General features: G+C 35.6%; 1 protein-coding gene across 1 annotated transcript in view; it reads left to right on the top strand.

Annotated features, from left to right (window-relative positions):
* Positions 1-41: 41 nt before the first annotated feature.
* The window catches only part of HMMR (hyaluronan mediated motility receptor), a 30,387-nt gene continuing 7,302 nt past the window's right edge, over positions 42-23,126 (top strand). The window contains exons 1-12 of the mRNA XM_067032272.1: positions 42-140; positions 3,339-3,437; positions 3,890-3,969; positions 5,886-5,933; positions 8,907-9,095; positions 10,119-10,205; positions 10,296-10,396; positions 12,537-12,611; positions 12,746-12,924; positions 13,395-13,543; positions 15,247-15,461; positions 18,550-18,666. Coding sequence (XP_066888373.1) covers positions 95-140; positions 3,339-3,437; positions 3,890-3,969; positions 5,886-5,933; positions 8,907-9,095; positions 10,119-10,205; positions 10,296-10,396; positions 12,537-12,611; positions 12,746-12,924; positions 13,395-13,543; positions 15,247-15,461; positions 18,550-18,666 — 1,385 coding nt within the window. The 5' untranslated portion in view covers positions 42-94. The remainder of the gene's footprint in view (positions 141-3,338; positions 3,438-3,889; positions 3,970-5,885; positions 5,934-8,906; positions 9,096-10,118; positions 10,206-10,295; positions 10,397-12,536; positions 12,612-12,745; positions 12,925-13,394; positions 13,544-15,246; positions 15,462-18,549; positions 18,667-23,126) is intronic.

Genomic DNA, 23,126 nt, shown 5'->3' on the forward strand with positions numbered 1-23,126 from the left:
GATTTGAATTTGAAGCGTATAGGGCCTAACAAGGCGCAGGAAGTTGCCGAGGAGCACCCTAGAAACCTTCGGTTTTGTGCAGCTGGTCGTCAGCATGTCCTTTCCTAAGGCGCCCCTGAAACGATTCAATGACCCTTCTGGTGCGTACGGGGAAAGGATCTGGGGGACAGAAGATGCTCTCACGCCTCTTGCCCCTCTTGGTTCCCTTCATCAGAGGCAAATAGAAGGCGATTTTTAGGGCTGGGATGGGGCTTACTTAATTGATTCATTTTCCTGAAACACATGCTAAGGTTTTACTACATGCCAAGCATTATTCAGAATGATACGGTTGCAACAGCGAGCGAAGCAAAATCCCTGCTCCATGAAGCTTACATTCAGCTGAAGAATGCAGCCAATAAACAGTGCTGTGGAGAAACCAAAGCAGAGGGAGGGGAATAGGTATTAGGAAGCATTGATAGCTATTTGTTGGTCAAGTCCGAAGGCCTCACTGTTAAAAATATATATATATATAATATATATATATATATTATTTTTTACTATTGCTTTTAGTTTGAACCTGTGGATTTCTTTTGGATATCCCATTCAGGCTAAAGAAGGAAGATTAGTAAAGGCAGTTTATGGGTGTAAAATTATGGCAGTAGCACTTACTGAAAACACTATAGATGAAGTAATGGGAGCTAATTTTGACAGTACCCCAGGCACCACACTGAGTCTTTACATAGATTATTCTATTTTAATTCCCCCAAATCCCTATTATTCATTATTTTGTTGATAAAGAGATGGAGACTATTTGCTAAATGTTACACAATCCAAACTGTCAGAACTGGGGCTTGAAACCAGGCCTCCACAAACCCATCCTGTGCTCCTAACCACTGCGGTGCAAAAGCACAATAACCACGAAGCCTTCCATGTGGTTGGTAAGGCATTCATCATTTAGTGGCTACTAACTGTATGCAGGGACTATGCTAAGGTCTTCCCTACTAGTTCTGGTTTATTCTTGCCAACAGCCAGGTGAGGCAGGTACTGATATTGTCCTCATTTTACAGCTGAAGACACTAAGGGGTTTTGTAACTGTACTGAGCAGCCTGTAAGTGACAGAGCTTAATATCAAAGCTCATGATTTATCCTTTATAATGTACACTTTTAACAGTCACTCATTACACCTTAATTTCTATTAGCTAAAATGCAAATGGAAAAGACCTCTGCTCACAAAGGAAGGCCAATGGGTCAGCACAAGCATATTTTTTAATTAGAAGACTCAAGAACCATATAATTTTCCAGACATTCAAAGAACCTACTCTAAGTTCTGTCAGTAGTGTGTCTTTTAAGGAGATTTGTTTGTTTGTTTGCTTTATAATAGATTAAACTGCTTTTGCCAATTACACAAAATTTCAAGCTCACAGTTTCAAGAGTAATAAGTTACCATTTATTTGATGCTTTGTGTGTGTGTGGCACTGTAGTGATTTCTCGTATTACTCCAGAAATCCTAACAACCCAAGTATAAGGTAGATACTGTTTTTCATTGCTGTTTCGTGAATGAAGAATCAGTCTCAAATAGAAATAACTTTCCAGGGGTCTTAAAGCTAGACTGGAAAAGGAGAGAGTATAATGTTCTTATTCATCATCTTCTCCCTATGACTGCAAAGTACCTGGCATAGAGTATTATCTATTGATTGGCTGGCAAAGCTGGATTTGAACATCGATCTAGCTGATTACTATACAAAACTCTATTCCCAATCCCACATCCCAAGTAACTTTCTGTTTTCTTTGCCACACTGCCAAACTCAACCCTGAGCTAAATACTGAGGAAAGGGACATGATAGAGACTGTCCCTGACTTCAAGCAGTTTTGTCTAAGGTGGGAGATAGATAAGTACATTATTATAAGCCATTACAAAACTGCAAGAAGTTCTGTGATAGTAACAATATGCGTAGGCTGCTGTGGAATGGAGGTTTCTAGCTTGATTTGGGGATTTGGAGAAAACTGGAAGAGGCGACCTCCAGGCTGAGATCTAAAGTAAGTAAGAGCCGGATCTCAAGTCAGCTTTGCATAAGCACTCTGAAATGCCTTCTATTTGGGACTCCAGTTACATGAGGTTATACAATATAAATTGCTGGAACATAGAAATATAGTCTAGCGTAGTTTGTACTTTGCATAACATGGCTTTATAAATTTTCTGGTGTATTGATATTAGACAGAGATGGATCGTCACTAAATTTTTATTCCAAGCTAAATCTTGAGGGCTAGACATTTTAGTAGCTTCATTTCTAAAATCTGCTGATAGTTACCTCAGTGAATCTCTCTGAGTAGAGTTGATCCCAAATATTTTATTTCTTATATTCAATCCTTAATAACAAAGCTGTATTGCTTGTTCTGACACAATGTTCATCCCAAAACTGTCTTTGTTGTTTTGCTCGGTTGTCTGTGTTCCTTTGACCCAATTGAAATAAAGGTCATTTGGGAAGATAATGATATTGTTCTTCACAGAGAAGCCTAATATCAAAGGGGTGCTATTTTTACATTTGAAAACAAAGGAAGCAATTTTTTTTAAAATTTTATTGGAGTATAGTTGATTTACAGTGTTGTGTCAGTTTCAGGTGTACAGCATAGTGATTCAGTTATACATACACATATATTCATTGTTTTTTAGACTCTTTTCCCATATAGGTTATTACAGTATATTGAGCAGAGTTCCATGTGCTACAGTAGGTCTTGTTGGTTATCTATTTTATATAGATATGTTTGTGTGTATATGTTAATCCCAAGCTCCTAATTTATCCCTCCTCCCCATGTTTCCCTTTTGGTAACCATAACTTTGTTTTTGAAATCTGTGAGTCTGTTTCTGTTTTGTAAATAGGTTCACTTTAATCATTTTTTTTAATTAGAAAAAGAAGCAATTTATTAATAGTATTTTTACATTTATATTACTTTACTATGACTTTTTTTAACTGAAATATAGTTGATTTAAAATATTGTGTTCAGCAAAGTGATTCAATTATATATTTTTTTCAGATTAGTTTTTATTATAGGTTATTATAAGACATTGAATATAATTCCCTGTGCTACACAGGAGATCCTTGTTGCTTATCTCTTTTATGTGTAGTAGTTTGTATGTGTAATCCCATACACTTAATTTGTCCCTCCCCCCTTGCTCCCCTTTGGTATCCGTAAGTTTGTTTCCCATTTCTGTGAGTCTGTGTCTGCTTTGCATTATAGATTCATTTGTATTAATTTTTAGATTCCACATATAAGTATCATATAATATTTGTAAGACGTGTTTTTAACTTAAGATCATAAGTCACATTAGATGAGATTTCAATATTTTATGTTTCCTCTAGGATGTGCACCATCTCCCGGTGCTTATGATGTTAAAACTTCAGAAGTATTAAAAGGACCAGTATCCTTTCAGAAGTCACAAAGGTTTAAAAAACAAAAAGGTAATTGATCCCAAAATAAAATAATGGTTATATGATCTTGTAAATTTTGAAGTTAAGAAAACAGTATTTAAATTTACAGATGCTGTAGTATTTCTAAAAATGTGAAGCTACACCTATATTTAATTTTTCTTAATGGATAGATTTACAAAAGGGTCAACTTCAGAATAACACTTTCATCATTACACTGTCGTATAACCAGGAAAATTAAGCAAGATGCCATAGCTATGTAGTTTTCCTTTTCAGTTACTTTAACTCTCTGTTGGAGAATATTAGAAAAAATATTAGGAAAATCAGGAAAGAGATGTGTAAAAAATATTGTGCAACTAATTATTTGAAAATGTACAATCAAGAAAATAACTTTATATTGCTATAAGAAATTTGGGAATTGTGTTTTGTCTGTGGTTCAAATATGTAAGCACAAACCATGATCTGTACAATTTGTTTTATAGCAGAATCTCAACAAAATCTTAATGTTGACAAAGATACTACCTTGCCTGCTTCAGCAAGAAAAGTTAAGACTTCGGGATTAAAGGTAAGGAGCTCTTATATTCTAGCTGGTTTATAAACTGTAATATGAAAATATTTCTGAAAGGTACTGTATTTGACTAGAATGGGTTAAGTGTATAAATTAAGTGTATAAATTAAGGTTATTGGTAAATCTGTAAATTAGTAAAACATTATCATTGGAACTCTAGCAAGCTTTACATACCTGCCTGTGTCATTACTAAATATATTGTGTTTAAATGTGCCCTTAGTTCAGAACTACAAAATGGTCTCCACTTCTCAGTCATTTCTATAGCTGGGTAAATTTTATAATACTTAGTAAGCCTTTAAAAATTATGCAATGCTTTGATTTGTTAGTTACCATAATTTGAGTTGTTCTGGTTTTGTTTGTTTATTTGTTTTGGCGGAAGAGTAAATATTGGCCAAGAAAAAGGAAAAAACATTCTAATGCCTAAAAGAGGTTTGCTACTCAGAAACTGCCAAGGAGTGGTAGGAGATTAAATTCTTAATAACTTCATGTTATAGCTTGCGCAAGAGCCTACTGTTACGGTTTCCATTAGTTCATAAAGCAAGTTGTACTTCCTTAAGGAGTTGTACAACTTGGTATTTTAATGTGAAAAGATTCAGAGTTGGGAAATCAAAGCTATAAGTTAAGCTTATTCTTGTTCATTAATTTGGCGATTACCTAAGTCTCTTGTTCTATTAAAAAAGAGCTGTTGTCCAATATGGAAGTGATCAGCCACGTGTGGCTACTGAGCACTTGAAAGTGAAGAATTGAATTTTTAGAATTATTTAATTTTAATTAATGGGTAGTTAAAAACTGATACTCGATTCTGTTGTTATAAAACTTAAATTTTTTGGACTAACTTGGGTATGTGAATCTACTTTTTCATCTGTATATTTTGTGAAATCTAAATATAGATAGATATTTCTAATGAAAATTTAGCATCTGAATTGAGACGTGCTGTAAGTGTAAAATATACAACAAATTTTGAAGACCTAGTACCAAAAATATAAAATATCTTGTTAATAATTTTATACTAATGACATGTTGAAATAATATTTTTGATAACTTGGGTAAAGTAAAATGTATTATTAAAAATTTTACCTTTTAAATATGGCTACTAGAAAATTTGAAATTATGTACATAGCTTGCATTATATTTTTATGGGCAGCACTGATACAGATACCCTTTTCTTGGAAATTGATGTAAATTTCTTGACTTGAATTTCTTGGAGAAACATTTCTGAAATTTAAAACTAAATTACAAACAAGTTTGTGTAAAACTCCTACCTAATAGGCCTTCCTTATAGAAAATGCTATCAGGCGTGAAATTAATAAACTGGTGGCCCTCCTCCAACTTAGAAATATATGAAACACATTTTGTTCAAGGTGTTTATGACTTTTCTTCCATCTTTAGATGGAAAAGATAGATATTCTGTTTTGGACCATTATCTCAGAAAGGCTATTGGATATAAAAAGATACATAAAAATACATCTTATTGAGAATAAAGGCAATGAGTAGATTAGAATCAGTTTGTATTATTTCAGTTTTTCTTTATGTTTCTGCATTTGTAGTTTTTTTTTCATATTTGGGATCTAAGTTTAAGTTGATTGCTTTTTTTCAGAGTCTTTTTTTTTCTGAGATAGCATACTTAAGTGTTTTAAATGTATTGCTGTTTAACATTAGAAAAGAGGACCTGTTCTTTTCAGTGGACTTGTTAGCAAAAGCCTCATCTATTGGGGTAAAAATGTTCAAGCCTGAAATATTTTAAGATTTGAAGAACCTTTTCCTTCATTTGCTAGGTAAGTCACCTACAAAATATTTTATAGTCAGTGAAATGTTTGGAACCCTTAATCTTTCCTGATAACTAAAAATCAAATTTGGCTGTGGCATTTGTGGCACTTAAATTTGATTGTCTCTGTTCTTTGATTTTCAAATAGAAAGAATCTCAAAAGAATGAAAAAGATTTGAAGATGTTGGAAAAAGAGGTAAGCAGTACTTTGAACTTACTGAAAAGTAAGTGCAATATAATGGAAAAAGAGTTACACAGAGTTAAGAGACAAGGATTCTGTTGCTATTTGAGGAGTCATATAGTGAGGCATCTGTACCATCCAGGCCAGTACCTACAGGGTAACCAATCCTTGGCTTGAATACCATATTTTAGAGCTTGGTTGTCAATGTAGAATGCAATTTGTTAGCATACTAAGGGATGGACTCAAGATAATCTACTTCATGAAAAACTGATAACTAAAACTCAATATGGTAGTTTATTACAACTATACGTGGATCAAATATTAACCTTTGCTCATAGCATACACTCTTCCTATATAGTAATCTATGTGTTAAGACAGTAACTAGCTAGAAAACTTGGTGAGCATGAAATCCTAGCAGGTTATTTGAATTGTGATGGAGTTGTACTAACTTACTGCATCTCTGCACTATAGGTATATGCCTTCCTCAAGGATAAAATGACCTACTGCCTGTACTATCCAATATAGTAGCCATTCACCGCATGTCTCTAAATAAAATTAAGAATTCAGTTCTTCAGTTCCACTAGTCACATTTCACCTGCTCAATAGGCACTTGTGGTAAGTGGCTACCATACTGCATAGTGCATTTCCATCACAGCAGAAATCTCTATTGAGCAAAGCTGACCTAAAACACCTGCGTACTTCCCTAAGCAGGGCGAGGCTGATCACTGCCAGCTTTGCTTTTCTGGCAGTCTTTTTTCTTTGTTTCCATTACTGAGCAACTCTTTCTAGTAGACGTATTCTTTTTTTTTTAACGAAATTTCTATTTATTTATATTTTTTGGCCACACCACACGGCATGTGGGATCTTAGTTCCCCGACCAGGAATCAAACCTGTGCCTCCTGCATTGGAAGTGTGGAGTCTTAACCACTGGACCGCCAGGGAAGTCCCCTAGACGTATTCTTTTGATGTATTAAAACTTACTATTGATTACAGTTAAATATTGGCTTAAGATCAAGAATATGTCAAAATAACTTTTCAAATCTCTGCCCTTGTTGCTCTGAGCCTTTGTATATTTATTTTAGTAATATTAGCTATCATTTTATTGAGGATACATGCCTATGATATAGGAGTTAATACTTAAATATATAATAACTGAGTGTCTCCGAGTCTCTATGAGATCAATGGTGAGTGAGTGGCAGTGCCAGGATTAGAACTGGTAATTTGTATCAGTTACTTAATCTTTTAGGATAGATATTTTTGACAAATACAGCTCTATTTTATTTAAGCCCCACAGTATTTGTTGTTTGTTTGATTAATTTGAATTAATTATTAATATTTAAAAGTAAAATATCATTCAAAACAAATTCAGATTTCTGACTTCTCTTGCAGAATTGGAAGATCTGATAGCACAGTTTCCACATCCGTTGCCTTCTTTAGACCCCACATTTGCTCAGTCAGTCCTTGCCTGGCTCTTTTATTTATATTATCTGCTTGGTCCTGTAGGCATTTGAGTTTATAGTCCTTTTTTGGAGCTTAAGTTTCTTTAACCGAAAAAAGTGTGATATAGATAATCTCAGCGTCCTTTTTTCTGCTTTATGCTGTGCTATCAACATTGGTTTTAAACCAATAATGTAGGCATAAAGAATCTTATGGTAGGGAATCTTAAAGCTCATTCAGTCCCTAGCATCTAGTTCACAGCTGTATATATAAGTGGTGCTTGATATATTTTTAGTTAAAGCAATTGGCTTAGAATACTGAGATTAGTATGAATACAAAGCCAATAAGGGTAGAAAATACTTTTTATGTGATCTAATGCAGCTGTGCTTTCTTGATACTTTTATACCCAGCTAATAGTCTATTTGTGTAAATGTTTTATGTGCACTAGAAAAGAATGTATATGCCATTGTTGGTTATAGTGATCTATATATGACAATCAGTTCAGATCTTTATCTGTACTGATATTTTTGTCTGCTTATTCTATCAGTTACCGAGAAATGTATTTTTAAATTTGTAGCTCTGGGGATTAGTCTATTTATCTTTATAATTCTGTCAGTTTTTGCTTTGTATATTTTGAAGTTATGATATTACTTTGTTGTGCACAACAAATTTAAGATCATGTCTTCCTCTTGAAATAATCTTTTACCCATAAAATTCTTTATTCCTAGTAATATTTTTTGCCTTAAAGTCTACTTTGTATGATATTAACTTAGCCATACCAGCTTTCTTTTGTTTAATGTTTACATGGTAAATCTTTTCTGATCCTTTTATTGTCAATCTATGTCCTTAAAGTGCATATCTTACAAACACCTGGGATCACTTTCCTTCAGCCTGAAGAACTTCCTTTAGAATTCCTTATGCAGTTCTACTGTTGACAAATACTCTCAGCCTTTTTTTTTCCCCCTCTGAAAACATCTTTATGTCACCTTCATATTTTTAAAGGATATTTTCATTGGGAATAGAATTTTTGATTGGCACATTTTCTGCATACTTTTTAAACATTTCATTGTCTTCTGGCTTCCACATTTTCTGTTGACAAGTATGTGTTTTTTATTTAGATTTTGGTTTTTACCTAGTAATTGCAGCAGGAACAATGGCTTGCTGATGCCTGCCATATCCTACTCCGAAGCCCAGTTCTGCTTTCCCAGAAATGAAAAAGATATTTAGCATTTCAAGCTATAATTTGACTTCCTATAATTAGAACTAGAGTAAAGAAGACTTTTTATAGGTAGAATACCTTAAAAGTGAATAAACAGTTTAATTACACCTAGAAGTTTATGACAGTTCAAATCCTCTGTTCTTAAAATGCTTAGTTTTTCAAGATGTGTCATACAATAAATATGATTGCTTAAACAGCTAAGAATATCTAAGAGCATCATGTCACAATCAGAAGTTCGTCTAGAACTTTAATATTTTGATTATCAGTAGCATTTAGTGATTATGTTGGCAGTAATCAGTGAATTATTCATTCATCGCCTTGTTTCTGTCCAGATTCGTGTTCTTGTGCAGGAACGTGGTGCTCAAGACAAGCGGATGCAGGATCTGGAAGCTGAGTTGGAGAAGATGGAAGCAAAGCTAAATGCTTCCGTCAGGGAAAAAACATCTCTCTCTGCAAGTAATGCTTCCCTGGAAAAACAGCTTATTGAATTAACCAGGACTAATGAGCTACTAAAATCTAAGGTATTTGAACCTCATGATAATATTTACAATTGAATAAATAATAAACATTTTTTTTTCTCATATAGCTGTTTGGGAATTTTAGGCCTTAGTCATTTTCCTTCACTAAATTTACTTTAAATATTAAGCTGCTTCTAGTAGGAATTATTATTGCATCTTTTTTTATTTTGGTGCCTGGCACATAAGAGGTTATAAACAAAAAAGTTTACTTTTTGTTTTAATGTCTGACATTTTCTCACCTTCTTCAAAGTCACCCCCAATAAATAAGGCCACTAATAAATGTTGCAGAATTTACATCTAGAAGTATCTTTAAAGATCTTTCTCTGAAAAAAATAATAGCATAATAGCAAGCTTCCATCTCAAATCCTTTTGGAAATATAGTGGGAAATGAATAATTGTGTGGACTAAATGTGTTCAATAGATAAATTATATTTATCAATATTAATATACTAATGATCTTAAAGGACTTAACATGGTCGTCTTGCTTTTTTACAGAAGTTGAAGGAAGCTGTAAATCACTGTTCAACTTAATAAGAGTCATTTATTCAGGGCCTGTAATGTGCTGGGCTCTTTGCTTACAAAGGGAGTAAGGATGCATAAGAATTAAGCACGGGCACAGGAGCAGATTCCTGGTCCCCACTCAGGGAGACTCTGATTTATTAGGCCTGCGATGGACCCTATAGTCTGCATATTTCAAAGTAGACCAAACAATGCAGATGCATTTTGTTAAGCAAACACACTTTACGAAATTCTCTCCAAGAAGCTTATTTTAGAGCCACACAGTGGACTTTCTAGCATATACAGATAAATGACCACTGAAGCTGATTTCAAAAGTAGAAAGTCACATGAAGTAAAAGGAGAGACAAGAACAGCAGTAGTGTAAAACCAGTAATCCTGGCTCTTTTCTCTACCAGAGTATGTTGTAGACAAATAATAGTCCCAATAATAGATAATCAATATTTAAGTGATTTTTTTACAGGACTTAATAGAAAATATTTCTCGATTTTTTATGTTTATTGTACTTAGTTTTCTGATGATAGTAACCAGAAGAATTTGAGAATTCTAAGCCTTGAGTTGATGAAACTTAGAAACAAAAGAGAAATAAAGATGAGGGTGAGTGATACCTTTGGTAAGTTTGCTGTGTCTGGAACGGGGGATCTGAACAAGTTCTCATTTCCTAAAACAGATATTTCTGTTGTGTAGAGCATGATGGCTAAACAAGAAGGCATGGAGGTGAAGCTGCAGGTTACCCAGAAGAATCTCGAAGAGTCTCAGGAGAAAATAGCACAACTTGAGGGGAAACTGTGAGTGACTAAAAGGAAAGAGATTCCTTTGTATAACCAATTAGTGTGTGTGTGTATGTGTGTGTAACCAATTTTTGATTTACCTTTCTCGGCTAGTTATTGTTTACTGAGACTTTAACCTTCCCTTCATACTTACCTCATTGCCTGCCTCTACTTGCCCTATTTCTCTTCCTAAGTGACAGCTGAGCCCTAATCATTCCCAAACATTTTATGCTGAAAGATGTATGAATGTATTACTTTTGTACATCTTCTATATCAATGATGAGGAAAGACTCATAGTCTTTCTAACAACATAATCTTACGGAGGTTGTAGTGAGACCAAAACTGAGAAGTATTGCTATAGGAAGCTGTAATTAATGCACAATCCTAGCCTTCTTTTTATTACTCAGCTGTAATTCGTATACAGTAAAATGCACAGATCATAAGTATTCAATTTAATGACTTTTGACAATTGTATACACCTGTATAACCACCACCCAAATAAGGTAGAGAGTGTGGCCATCCCCTCAGAAAGTTCCTTCGTTCTCCTTCCTGCTCCCCTGTTCCTCCCCCATGGCTGCCTCCGTACCCCTGCAACCACTTTCTGACTTCTATCATCATAAATTAGTTTGGCCTTTTGGGGGACATTTATTACCACATGCATGCATATGTGTGTATTTGTGGCTTCTTTTGTTTAAGATAATTTTTTGAGATTCAGCCATACTGTGGTATTATAATTTGCTCCTTTCATTTCTGAGTAGTATTCCATTATATGAATATACCTTCATTTGTTTATTACTCTCCTATTGATCAATACTTGGGTTTCCAGTTTTTGACTATTATAAGTAAGTCTACTATATATGCCTTTTTGTGGACACAGGCTTTAATTTCTCTGAGTAAATATCTAGGAGTGGAATTTTTGTGTCATAGGGTTATATACATATAATGTTTTTTAAAACACTCAAAGTGGTTTTACTGTTTTACACTCCCACCTAACAATGTGTGATAGTTTCATCTGTTCCATATCTTCATCAACATTTGATGTTGTCATCTATTTGATTTCGGCCTTTCTAGTGGATGTGAAGTAGTATCTCATTTGTGATTTTATTTATTTTAATTTATTTATTTTATTTATTCTTAGCTGCATTGGGTCTTCGTTGCTGCACGTAGGCTTTTCTCTAGTTGCAGTGAGCGGGGGCTACTGTTCATTAGCGGCACACGGACTTTTCATTGAGGTGGCGTCTCTTTTTTTTTTTTTTTTTTTGCGGTACGCAGGCCTCTCACTGCTGTGGCCTCTCTCGTTGCGGAGCACAGGCGCCGGACCCGCCGGCTCAGTGGCCATGGCTCACGCGCCCAGCCGCTCCGCGGCATGTGGGATCTTCCCGGACCGGGGCACGAACCCGTGTCCCCTGCATCGGCAGGCAGACTCTCAACCACTGAGCCACCAGGGAAGCCCGAGGTGGCTTCTCTTGTTACAGAGCACAGGCTCTAGGCGCACGGGCTTCAGTAGTTATGGCGCGTGAGCTCAGTAGTTGTGGCGCACAGGCTTAGTTGCTCCATGGCATGTGGGATCTTTCCGGACCTGGGCTCGAACCCATGTCCCCTGCATTGGCAGGTGGATTCTTAACCACTGCACCACCAGGGAAGTCCCTCATTTGTGATTATAATTAGTTGTTATTAATGTCGAGCATCTTTTTATGTGCTTATTGACCATTCATATATATCCTTTTGTAAGGTGTCTGTTTAAGTTGCATGCCCGTCTCTCAAATTGTGGTGTTTGGAGGAGGTAAACACATAAGTAACTGAATATAAGGCAGCCTGGAACAAAGGCTTTGTGGCACACAAAATGCTATTTTGTATGTGTGGAGGGTGGGGAAGCTAGGAAAGCTACAGAAAAGATGATTTCTGTTACACTTGGAGTGTTGCAGATTATGACTCTCATCATCATAACCCTTTTGTCAGAATGTATTTGGAAAGATTTCTTACTTAAAAAAAAATCTTGAGCCTCCTATTTGCATAAATTGTCAACTTGAGAGGTGACATAAGTGAATGGTTAGGAGTTTGGACTCTGGAGTCAGCCTACCTGAGATAACAGTATCTGGTACAGAGTAAGCATTATGTGTGATTATTGTGTATATTAATATATGCAGTTTTTTTTTAGTATTTCAATAGAGAAAGAAAAGATTGATGAAAAATCTGAAACAGAAAAACTTTTAGAATACATCGAAGAAATAAGGTAAAATGAAGAGTAGTTTTAAATTGGACTTTATTTTGTTGAACTGTGATGAATACATCATTTTCATCTCTTTTCATTTAATGTTCTCTATGCTTAAATAGATGTGCTTTTCAACATACTTTGTTTTAATGCAGTTGTGCATCAGATCAAGTGGAAAAATACAAGCTAGATATTGCCCAGTTAGAAGAAAATCTGAATGAGAAGAATCATGAAGTTTTAAGCCTTAAGCAGTTTCTGGAGGAAAATGTTGCTATAATGTCTAAACAAGTAGAAGACATGAATGCTAAATGCCAGCTGCTTGAAAAAGAAAAAGGTATTCCACTGTTTATAGTACTACTTTCTTTAGATAAGTACTACTGATGATATTTTTTTTAAGTACTGCTATGTTATAACAACTTGATAAAATAATTATATAAACAACAAAAGTTTTGTTCTGTGTTTGGGAATTTTTGTCTTTTATGATATTTGTTATCTGTTTATTTCAATATATTTCTTGTCTTGATTGAAATATATGTAGTTGTGCAGTTCTTGACTTCCCCATTGGGTGGCCATTTAAAATTGGTAGATACATAGAACTAGTTTTGGGGGTTTTATTATATAATATACATACTATTTTATATATAGTGATCATACCAACTTCAGAGTTATTTTTCCCCCCTTTGGAAATATTTGATCTCTGTAACATGCTATAAAGCAGTATAGTGGAATATTATGGGAATCTGGGTTTCTCAAAGTTAATATTAGTATCTAATTACAGCATTGTTAATGGTCTCCCTTTTCTAGAAGACCTCATCAATAGGGACAGAGAACAGGATGAAAATCTAAACTCTGAGATGCAAAACTTAAAAGAGAGGTCTGTTCTTGAACAACAAAAACATGAAGAGCTACAACAAAAAGTATTGGAAATTGATTCACTTCTGCAACAAGAGAAGGTAGTTTACTACAATATTTTAAAACGCTAGTGCTTCTTTTAGGTAATACATTTCCCTGTGTATCAGAAAACTTTTAAATTATAAACTTTTTAATTGTCTTTTGATCCAGCAATTCTACTTCTAGAATCTTATCCTGAGGAAATAATCGTGCCTATGCCGCATATTTAACTGCTGTTCACTACAGGGTTATTCATAATGCGAAAAAATTCAAGCAACAGTTGAAGCAAAATAAGGAAATCGTTTTAAAAATTTTTCAGCACATTCTTGTGTTAGATTACTACATAGGCATTTACAGTTCTATGGTAAATGAGTGTCTAATTAGACAAGAAAGGAAACTGACAGTTTTTTAAAATGCAGATTACATAAAGAACACTTTACCTATCAATGAGGAAAAAAGACAGTTCACTAAAAAAAAAAAATAGTCATAGGATGGAAATAGATAATTCTTAGAAGTAGAAATTCAGATAGCTTCGGGAATTCCCTGGTGGTCCAGTGATTAGGACTCCATGCTTCCACTGCAGGGGGCCCAGGTTCGATCCCTGGTTGGGGAACTAGAATCCCACAAGCTGCATGGTGCAGCCAAAAAATTTTTTAAATTAAAAAAAAAAAATTTAAGGTAGCCTGTAAACATGAGAAGATGCTCTACCTTAGTAGTAATCCAAGAAATAGAAATAATTTGTTTTTGTCACTTACAAGATTGGAACATATTAAAACATTTACTAATATGACACATTGGTGAGAGTTGGGCAAGCAGGCATTCACATGCACATGAAATATTTTATCGTTGGGGCTTCCCTGGTGGCACAGTGATTGAGAGTCCACCTGCCAATGCAGGTGACATGGGTTCGTGCCCTGGTCCGGGAGGATCCCACATGCTGCAGAGCAGCTTGGCCTGTGAGTCATGGCCGTGGAGACTGTGCTCCGCAATGGGAGAGGCCACAACAGTGAGAGGCCTGCGTACCGCCAAAAAAAAAAAGAAAAAGAAATATTATATTGTTGGGCATCTGCAACAACAAAGGAATTAAGTAGATCTGTATATATTGACTTGAAAAGATCTCAACTACTATTTTTATGATATTTTAAATGACCTTTACATACACAGTATATATCATTTACACTTTAAGTATATAAATGTATAGAAAACGACCATAAGGCATAGAATACCAAAGTAGTGGTTATCTCTGGAATGGGAAAACTAAGGTTAGAATATGAGTAGGCAATTTTCATTTTATTTGTAATGTTAGAATTTTTTCACAAGTGATTTACTTGTATTTATTTATTCATATTTACTCATATAACATTAAAATATTTTATATAACATTGAAATCATAGTACTCTTTTTATATAAATCATATGAGAAAAATGATAAAAGTCAGTTGTAGAATATGATTTTAGTTTTCTAAGTGTGTGTGTGTGTGTGTGTGTGTGTGTGTGTGTGTGTGTGTGTGGCATAGGAAAAAAGACTGAAATAACGTTTACCATAATTTTAACAAGGTATAGGATATAATCCATGATAAAATGAATATGATATCTCTCTATTTTTCAAGTTTCCTGGAGGCTCTTGAATTTAGTGTCCATACTTCATCATCTGTACTTCTTTTTTGCCCTTAGTAAAACCTCACAAATCATTAGATTTAGTTTAATTATTTATTAAATTTTCAAAAGCTTTCAAATTATTATGATGGTTTTCTATTTGGATGCAGGAATTATCATCTAGTCTTCAACAGAAGCTATGTTCTTTTCAAGAGGAAATGGTTAAAGAGAGGAATCTCTTTGAGGGAGAATTAAAGCAAGCACTGGATGAGCTAGATAAATTACAGCAAAAGGAGGAAAAAGTTGAAAGCCTGGTCAAGCAATTGGAAGAGGAATCAGAATCTAGAGGTGAAGAACTAAAACTCCTAGAAGAAAGGCTGAAAGGGTTTGTATTAATAGGACTTCATTTTTATATATAACTTAAGATGTTAACAAGTGTTTTCTAGTACATTCTCTCAGGATTCTCATACCAGTCATGTGAGTGGTGAGGTTGGAATTATTTTACACATAAGGGATAAACACAGACAGGTAAAGTACATGCACAGGATGTGTATATAAACGAGTATGACAGCCAAAGTCAGAAGCCATGCCCTTTCTTTATTTAAGGCCCAATGTTTAACTAAGGAGTTTTAATAACCAAAATTTTGGATTCCTATACTGCTCTTATATTTTCTAAAAATTATTGGATATTAGCATTATAATGATAACAGATTTAGAAAAATACCCAAAATAATAAGATTCCCAATCTTTAAAAAGAAACATTTCTATTTTTTGTCCATATTTGCATTATAGGGTAAGTTATACTTTTAATTACCTCTTTTGAGGGAGTACAAACCCTTCAGAAGTAACAATCAAAAAGCACAATGGGGGGCTTCCCTGGTGGCGCAGTGGTTGAGAGTCCGCCTGCCGATGCAGAGGACACGGGTTCGTGCCCCAGTCCAGGAAGATCCCACATGCCACGGAGTGGCTGGGCCCGTGAGCCATAGCCACTTGAGCCTGCGCGTCCGGAGCCTGTGCTCTGCAACGGGAGAGGCCACAATAGTGAGAGACCCGCGTACCGAAAAAAAAAAAAAAAAAAGCACAATGGGGAAAAAACAACCAGAACTGGGAAACATTCAAAAATTAAAAATTTGTCATTAAAAGTAGAAAGCCTGGGGCTTCCCTGGTGGTGCAGTGGTTAGGAATCCGCCTGCCAGTGCAGGGGACACGGGTTCGAGCCCTGATCCGGGAAGATCCCACATGCCACGGAGCAACTAAGCCCGTGTGCCACAACTACTGAGCCTGCGCTCTAGAGCCCGTGAGCCACAACTACTGAGCCCACGTGCCACAACTACTGAAGCCCAGGCACCTAGAGCCTGTCCTCTGCAACAAGAGAAGCCATCACAGTGAGAAGCCTGCACACCTCAGCCAAGAGCAGCCCCCGCCTGCCGCAACCAGAGAAAGCCCACGCGCAGTAACGAATACCCAATGCAGCCAAAAATAAAATAAATTTATTAAAAAATAAGTAAATAAATAACCTCAGTCTCCAAAGCCAGAAAGAGGAGGAGGACAATTTCAGGTAGACAAAGCTAGTGGGTTTTAAAAAAAAAAAAAAAAAGTAGAAAGCCTAAGATCTTATGCTTTTTTTTTTTTAAACTCTTATTCCATATTATTTTCATCTCACTATAGGTCCTTCTCCACTACATTTATTTAAATGGGTTGAGGGACTTCCCTGGTGGTGCAGTGGTTAAGAACCCACCTTCCAGTGCAGGGGACAGGGGTTCAGTCCCTGGTCAGGGTATTAGATCCCACATGCGTGCTGCAACTAAGAATTCACATGCCACAACTAAGGATCTGCATGCCACAACTAACAACCTGCAACAAAGGAGCCCACCTGCCACAACTTAAGACCCGGCACAAGCAAAATAAATAAATAAAATAAAAATAAAAAGTTTAAGTTGTTAAAAAAAAAGAGGAGAGTCAGCTAATAAATACAGAAGGTATAAAAACAAAATGAAACCAAAATATCTGTGTTGATTCTTGAGTTCAATTTGTGAATAAATATTTGAATCCTTGGGATTTCAGCAGTAAAACATTTTCTAGCAAGGAACCATGGACTAGACGTAAAGCTACAGAATTGCCACTTATTTCACAAGTGTGTATCTATCTCTTATTAGGTACTTTTGTTATTAATCCCTTTTCTGTTTTCTTTTAGTTGTTACTGATTAAAAAAACACCAACGTTTTATCTGCTTGCATTTTGGGGAACACTACCAAAGTGTACTTTGGGGGATTGTTCTATACTGCAGCCAGCCTCAGGGAATAAGTACTTTAAGAAACTTGAGTGGATGATGTCAGTTTAGGAAAGATGAGATAATCATTAATTCTAACTCAAAGAACTCAGTCCAGAGGTCAGGAGATAAGGATTTTATTCCTAGATCTGTTAACTAGTTGTGTGATTCTGAGCAAGACAATCTTAATTTCTTTTATTTTCTGTTTCCTTAGATATAAAATAAAGGAGTTTTACAAGATCATTTCTAAGGTTCTTTCCAACCTGGAAATTTCAAGCTTAAGAGAAAAACTTAGAAGTTGACAATGATTCCTCTAGGGGGCAGGAAAGAGAATATTTTTATTATAAACCCTTTAGTACTAGTTGATTGCTTTTAGCTGTGGTATATATTTTTTAAACCCTGTACTCACTACAGAATGAATTTGATCAACTGTCTTGTCTCAGTGTCCAACTTAGTCTGTAAGTGAATAATGCTTCTTACTTACAGTTTTTATTAGTTCTTTAAAAGATCTCATAAGCTCATATGCCTATCAAAAGAGTTGTATCACCATTGTGGTAATATGTAATATTAATATATTTTTTAATCTCTATAGATTTGTAGTATATATTTATTAAGATGTCTTAAAAGCCATTCTATCTATGCAAAATAGTCTAAGTTGTTGAATCTTTGGATAATTAACAATTTATTATGTGGGTAATTGGTATAATCAAAATAAATCTACATAGTTCTGTAACTCTTTTTTCAAAAGAACTCTTAAAATGAAGTTAACTGTACCTAGTATTCCTTAAATGTCTAAATGCAGAGAATTACATTTTATTCAACCCTAGTGCTTTTTAACTGGTAATCCTTCACATTCTTTAGTTTTGGCTGCTATCAACATTCTGTTTCAGAGTCTTTTTAAACTACTTTCTTCCAAAAAAGTGTTTAAACTACCTACCTAAGTACGTATGATATGAAATTATAAGTAAGTAAATTAGGATGAAAACAGAAGTAAAATAAAAGCAGGAAAGATAAAATGAAGTTGTATGTAAATGAACAGGCTATTAGATGTAGATCATAAATTTAGGTCTAAGCTGCCAGTATCTGATATAAACATGAAGATATGGGATATATGATTCACTGTGTCAAAGGTACATCCTAGTCTCTTTCTGAGACTAATGATTTGCAGTTAGCATTTTATCTTTTAACTGTTCCTTTTTCTTAGGAAAGAAGCTGAACTGGAGAAAAGTAACGCTGCTCACGCTCAGGCCACACTGCTTTTGCAGGAAAAGTATAACAGTATAGTGCAGAGCCTGGGAGATGTTACCGCTCAATTTGAAAGGTATTTTGTTTGGGGGGACTGCACTCTCGAACATACATGAGCAAGGAGGGGTGTTTACATAGGAACATCTGTCAACAAAACAATCACAAAAATAAAACAATTGGTATTACTTTAAATTCCATAGTGTCCAATCATAAATGGGCATTTAATGTTACCTCATATCTTAGAATATATAGTAATTTCCCTTTCCCACTACCCACTTCAAATTTCATGCATTCTTAGACCTTTGGCACTTCTGTCTGACTCTCCTGATGTCATCATTTTCCTCGTGAAGCATCCAAATGCTTTTATTTCCTCTTCATCAAACCTGTAAACACACCTGCATCTATGCTCATCCCGTCTTCCTCCCACTTATTACAGATGAAGTATCTAATTCCTTTAACCTTCAGTGACCTCATGCTATCATTTATCCCTTGTCTCATAATTTTCAGCCTTTCTTCTAGAATTTTTCCAGTAAATATTAAAACATGTTAATATACCTTCATCTTTAAAAAGTCTGTTTACCCCCCACTTCCTTCTGCAGTTATCCAATAACACCTGTCACTCCCACCACCCTTCTTACCCCAAAATTCTACTCCTCTTCATAGCCTTTTTTTTTTTTTGGCCATGCAGTTTGTGAGATCTTAGTTCCCCCGACCAGGGATCGAACCCGTGCCCCCAGTAATGGAAGCGTGGAGTCCCAACCAACCAATGGACCACCAGCGAATTCCCCCCATCTTCTTCTCTTTTTTCTTTTAATTTATTTTATTGAAATATAGTTGATTTACAGTGTTGTGTTAATTTCTGCTGTATTGCAAAGTGATTTAGTTATACATATATATACATTCCTTTTCATATTCTTTTCCATTATGGCTTATAACAGGATATTGAATATAGTTCTCTGTGCTATACAGTAGGACCTTGTTGTTGATCCATCCTAGATACAATAGTTTGCATCTCATAGCCCATCTTCTTGATAGAAGATTATATACTGTATCTACTTCTTCACTTCCCATTTTTCTCACTTGTTATTTTCCCCTTTTTTAAAGTTTATTTTGGAGGGGACTACAAATTGCAAAGGATAATACAACAAATACCAATACCTCACACAGTCTCACACCAAGAGTATATTAACGTTAACATTTTTACTTATTGTATATACTTTATATAATTGGGGGGGAAGGGCTCTTCTTTTACCTATTTTAGTATGTTCAATAAATAGAAAAGTTATACAATGTATACATAAATTATAAAGCATAAAGGTAAAATTAGCGTGCATGAGCTCACAGAAGACAACCTACAGGCTGAAGGATTTTCAGCCACTTGGTATATATATGAGTTCTTCCACTATCCCATCTTCATGCCTTCATGCTTTCCTCCAACAGATAACACCATCTCAGAGTCTACAATGATTATTTCCTTGCTTTTTTTCTTGTGTATAATTTTATAGCATGTATATCCATATGAGTAATATATTATCTAATTTTGTTTTTTCCTGAACTTCACCAAAAATGTCATGTAGTGTATGCCATATCCTGGGACTTGCCTTTTCACTCTGCATTATGTATGTTTCTAGGATTGAATCACAGTGTTGCCTGAGGCTATAGTTCATTCATGGTCACTGTTATAGAATATTTGATTTTATCAATCTACCACTATTTATCCATTCTCAGTTTGGGCTTTGGGGTTGTTTCTCATTTCTTTCATTTTATTAATAGTACTCTATGAATATTCTTGTGGTCTCCTAGTATACACGTGTAAGAATTTATCTAAAGTAATATTTAAGTAAATGTTCAACCTTAAAATTTAATGCCCAGTCACTTTATAAACTGGGTGTGAAAATCTACACTCCCACTAGTGATGTGTGAGTTCTCAATGATCTATCTCCCCTCCAAAACTTGTCAGACTTCATAAATTTTGCCAGTGTAAAAGAGCTTTTTCTTATGGATAATTTATCTTTCCTTTTCTGTAACAGGTTTGTATGTGACTTTTTTTCATTTCTCTCTCATTTCATTTCTTTTCTTTGTTGATTTGTAGTTTTTATCAGCTATATGGTTGCAAATATCTTCTCGCAAAGTGTGGCTTGTCTTTTCATTTTATTTATGGTTTCTTCCTTTTTTTTTTAAAGCTTGTGTCTCACTACCTCTTTTTTTAATTAATTTTTATTTTGGGGGGGTAACATTTATATACAATATTGTGTATGTTGTAGGTGTGCAGTATCTTTTTCTGTTATACATATACATATATCTATTCATCTTCGGATTTTCTTCCCACATAGGTTATTACAGAGTGTTGATAGACCTCCTTGGTATACATAGGTCCTTGCTGATTATCTATTTTCTTTATTTTTTTGGCTGCATCGGGTCTTATGTGCAGCACACAGGATCTTCATTGGGGCATGTGGGATCTTTCAATGTGGCATGCGGTCTCTTTGTTGCAGCGCTCGGGCTTCTCTCTAGTTTGGTGTGCAGGTTTTCTCTCTCTAGTTGTGGGGCCCGGGCTGCAGGGTGGGTGGGCTCTATAGTTGTAGTGCGTGGGCTCTGTAGTTTGCAGCACATGGGGTCTCTTGTTGAGGCATGCGAGCTCGATAGTTGTGGCACTCAGGCTAAGTTGCCCCGCGGCATATGGGATCTTAGTTCCCTGACCAGGGATCGAACCCGAGGCCCCTGCATTGGAAGTTAGATTCTTTACCACTGGACCATCAGGGAAGTGCCTATGGTTTCTTCTGATGAATAGAAATTCTTGATTTTAATGTGCTTAAATTTACAAATTTTTATGTGAACATCCAAAACTTCTTTCTATCCCAAGAACATAAAGATACTCACCTGTCTTTTTCTAAAAGTTCCAAAGTTTCACTTTTCATTTTTACACCTAGAACTGATTTCTGTATGTGTAGTGATAAAGGGATAAAATTTACTTTTCTTTTCCCATATGGATAATCAATTGCCTAGTACCCATTCATTGACTAGTACCTTCTTTCCTCAGTGATCTGTTCCTACATCTGATATATTATGACATACATATATATATACCATATACACATAATGTATGTGAGTATATATCTTTTAATTATAATTTACGCATGTCAACATGAATATAAATTGTATAAATTAAATATATATAATTATATATCTAATTTTTAGTGCTGTTCTCAACCCTGAAAAGCAATTTCCCTTCTTGCTATTTTAGAAAATACTGCCTTAAGAAGTTTTCAACCATTCTATGATGTCACTCACCATCAGTATGCTAATAGCATTAAAATTTACTTCTTCAAACCAGAGCTGTCCTTTCAGCTTCCTACCCATATATCCAGCTGCCTACTTGACTTCTGCAAGTAGATATCTCACTATCATCTAACATTAACCTGATCAAAACAGCTCTTGATCTCCTTTCTACCTCTTTCTCCCCCTAGTTTCTCATTCTTGTTGATCTCAGTCAGTGATATCTCCATCTTCCGAGCTTCTCTTTCCATAAATCTTAGAGTCATCTTGATCATTTTCTCTCCCCTTCTCCCAACATCCAATCTATTTCTTGAATTTTTCAATTATGCCTCCAAAAGAGAGCTCATATCTTTGCATTGCCAACTCCTTGGTTCAAGATTCTTCTACCACTCACCTGGGCTGAAAAATAATTGTCTTCTAGTTAATCCTCCAGTTTAGCATTCCTGCCCCTTCCGCAGTCAGTTCTCCACGTATCTCTAGAATAATCTACACACTTAGAGACTTTTGAAGTCTCTCCGTTATCCCTCAGGTAAACCCACTCACTGTGCCCCACCAGTGATGACTGGCCTCATGCCTCTTGCTTCTGCCCCTGCCTCTCTTGTTCATTAGACTCCAGTCCCAGCTCTTTATGGACTGTGTTCTACCTGTTTCTGACCACATATGCATTTTTTTTTTTTTTTTTTTTTTTTGCGGTACGCGGGCCTCTCACTGTTGTGGCCTCTCCGGTTGCGGAGCACAGGCTCTGGACGCGCAGGCTCAGCGGCCATGGCTCACGGGCCCAGCCGCTCCGCGGCATGTGGGATCTTCCCGGACCGGGGCATGAACCCGTGTACCCTGCATCAGCAGGCGGACTCTCAGCCACTGCGCCACCAGGGAAGCCCCCACATATGCATTTTTTCCCTCTGAAATACTTGTCCCCAACTGGCTAGCTAAATCCTTCCTGTCCATCATGTCTCAGCTTAACTGTAAATTCCTCAGAAAGGCCTTTTCCATTTCTATCAGCTAAGGTGTTCTGTAGTTTTCCTTCAAAACACTTACTACAAATTTAATTATATATATTTATTATATATTTATTTTTCCTTTTTTTTTTGCAAAGACCTGTGGAGGCATTTTTTTTTTTCCCTCTCTTACCCACAGCATGATAAAGTCTGTGACAATAGGTGGAAGGACGTGTGGGCTTTTTGTTTTGGGATAATTTCGATGTTTGGTAGTTGATTTCTTTTCATCTCTAGGCCTAGTTTCTGTACATAGTAGGCACTT

The sequence above is a fragment of the Kogia breviceps genome, chromosome 4 (genome assembly GCF_026419965.1).
Source record: "Kogia breviceps isolate mKogBre1 chromosome 4, mKogBre1 haplotype 1, whole genome shotgun sequence".
NCBI classification, from domain to species: domain Eukaryota; kingdom Metazoa; phylum Chordata; class Mammalia; order Artiodactyla; family Physeteridae; genus Kogia; species Kogia breviceps.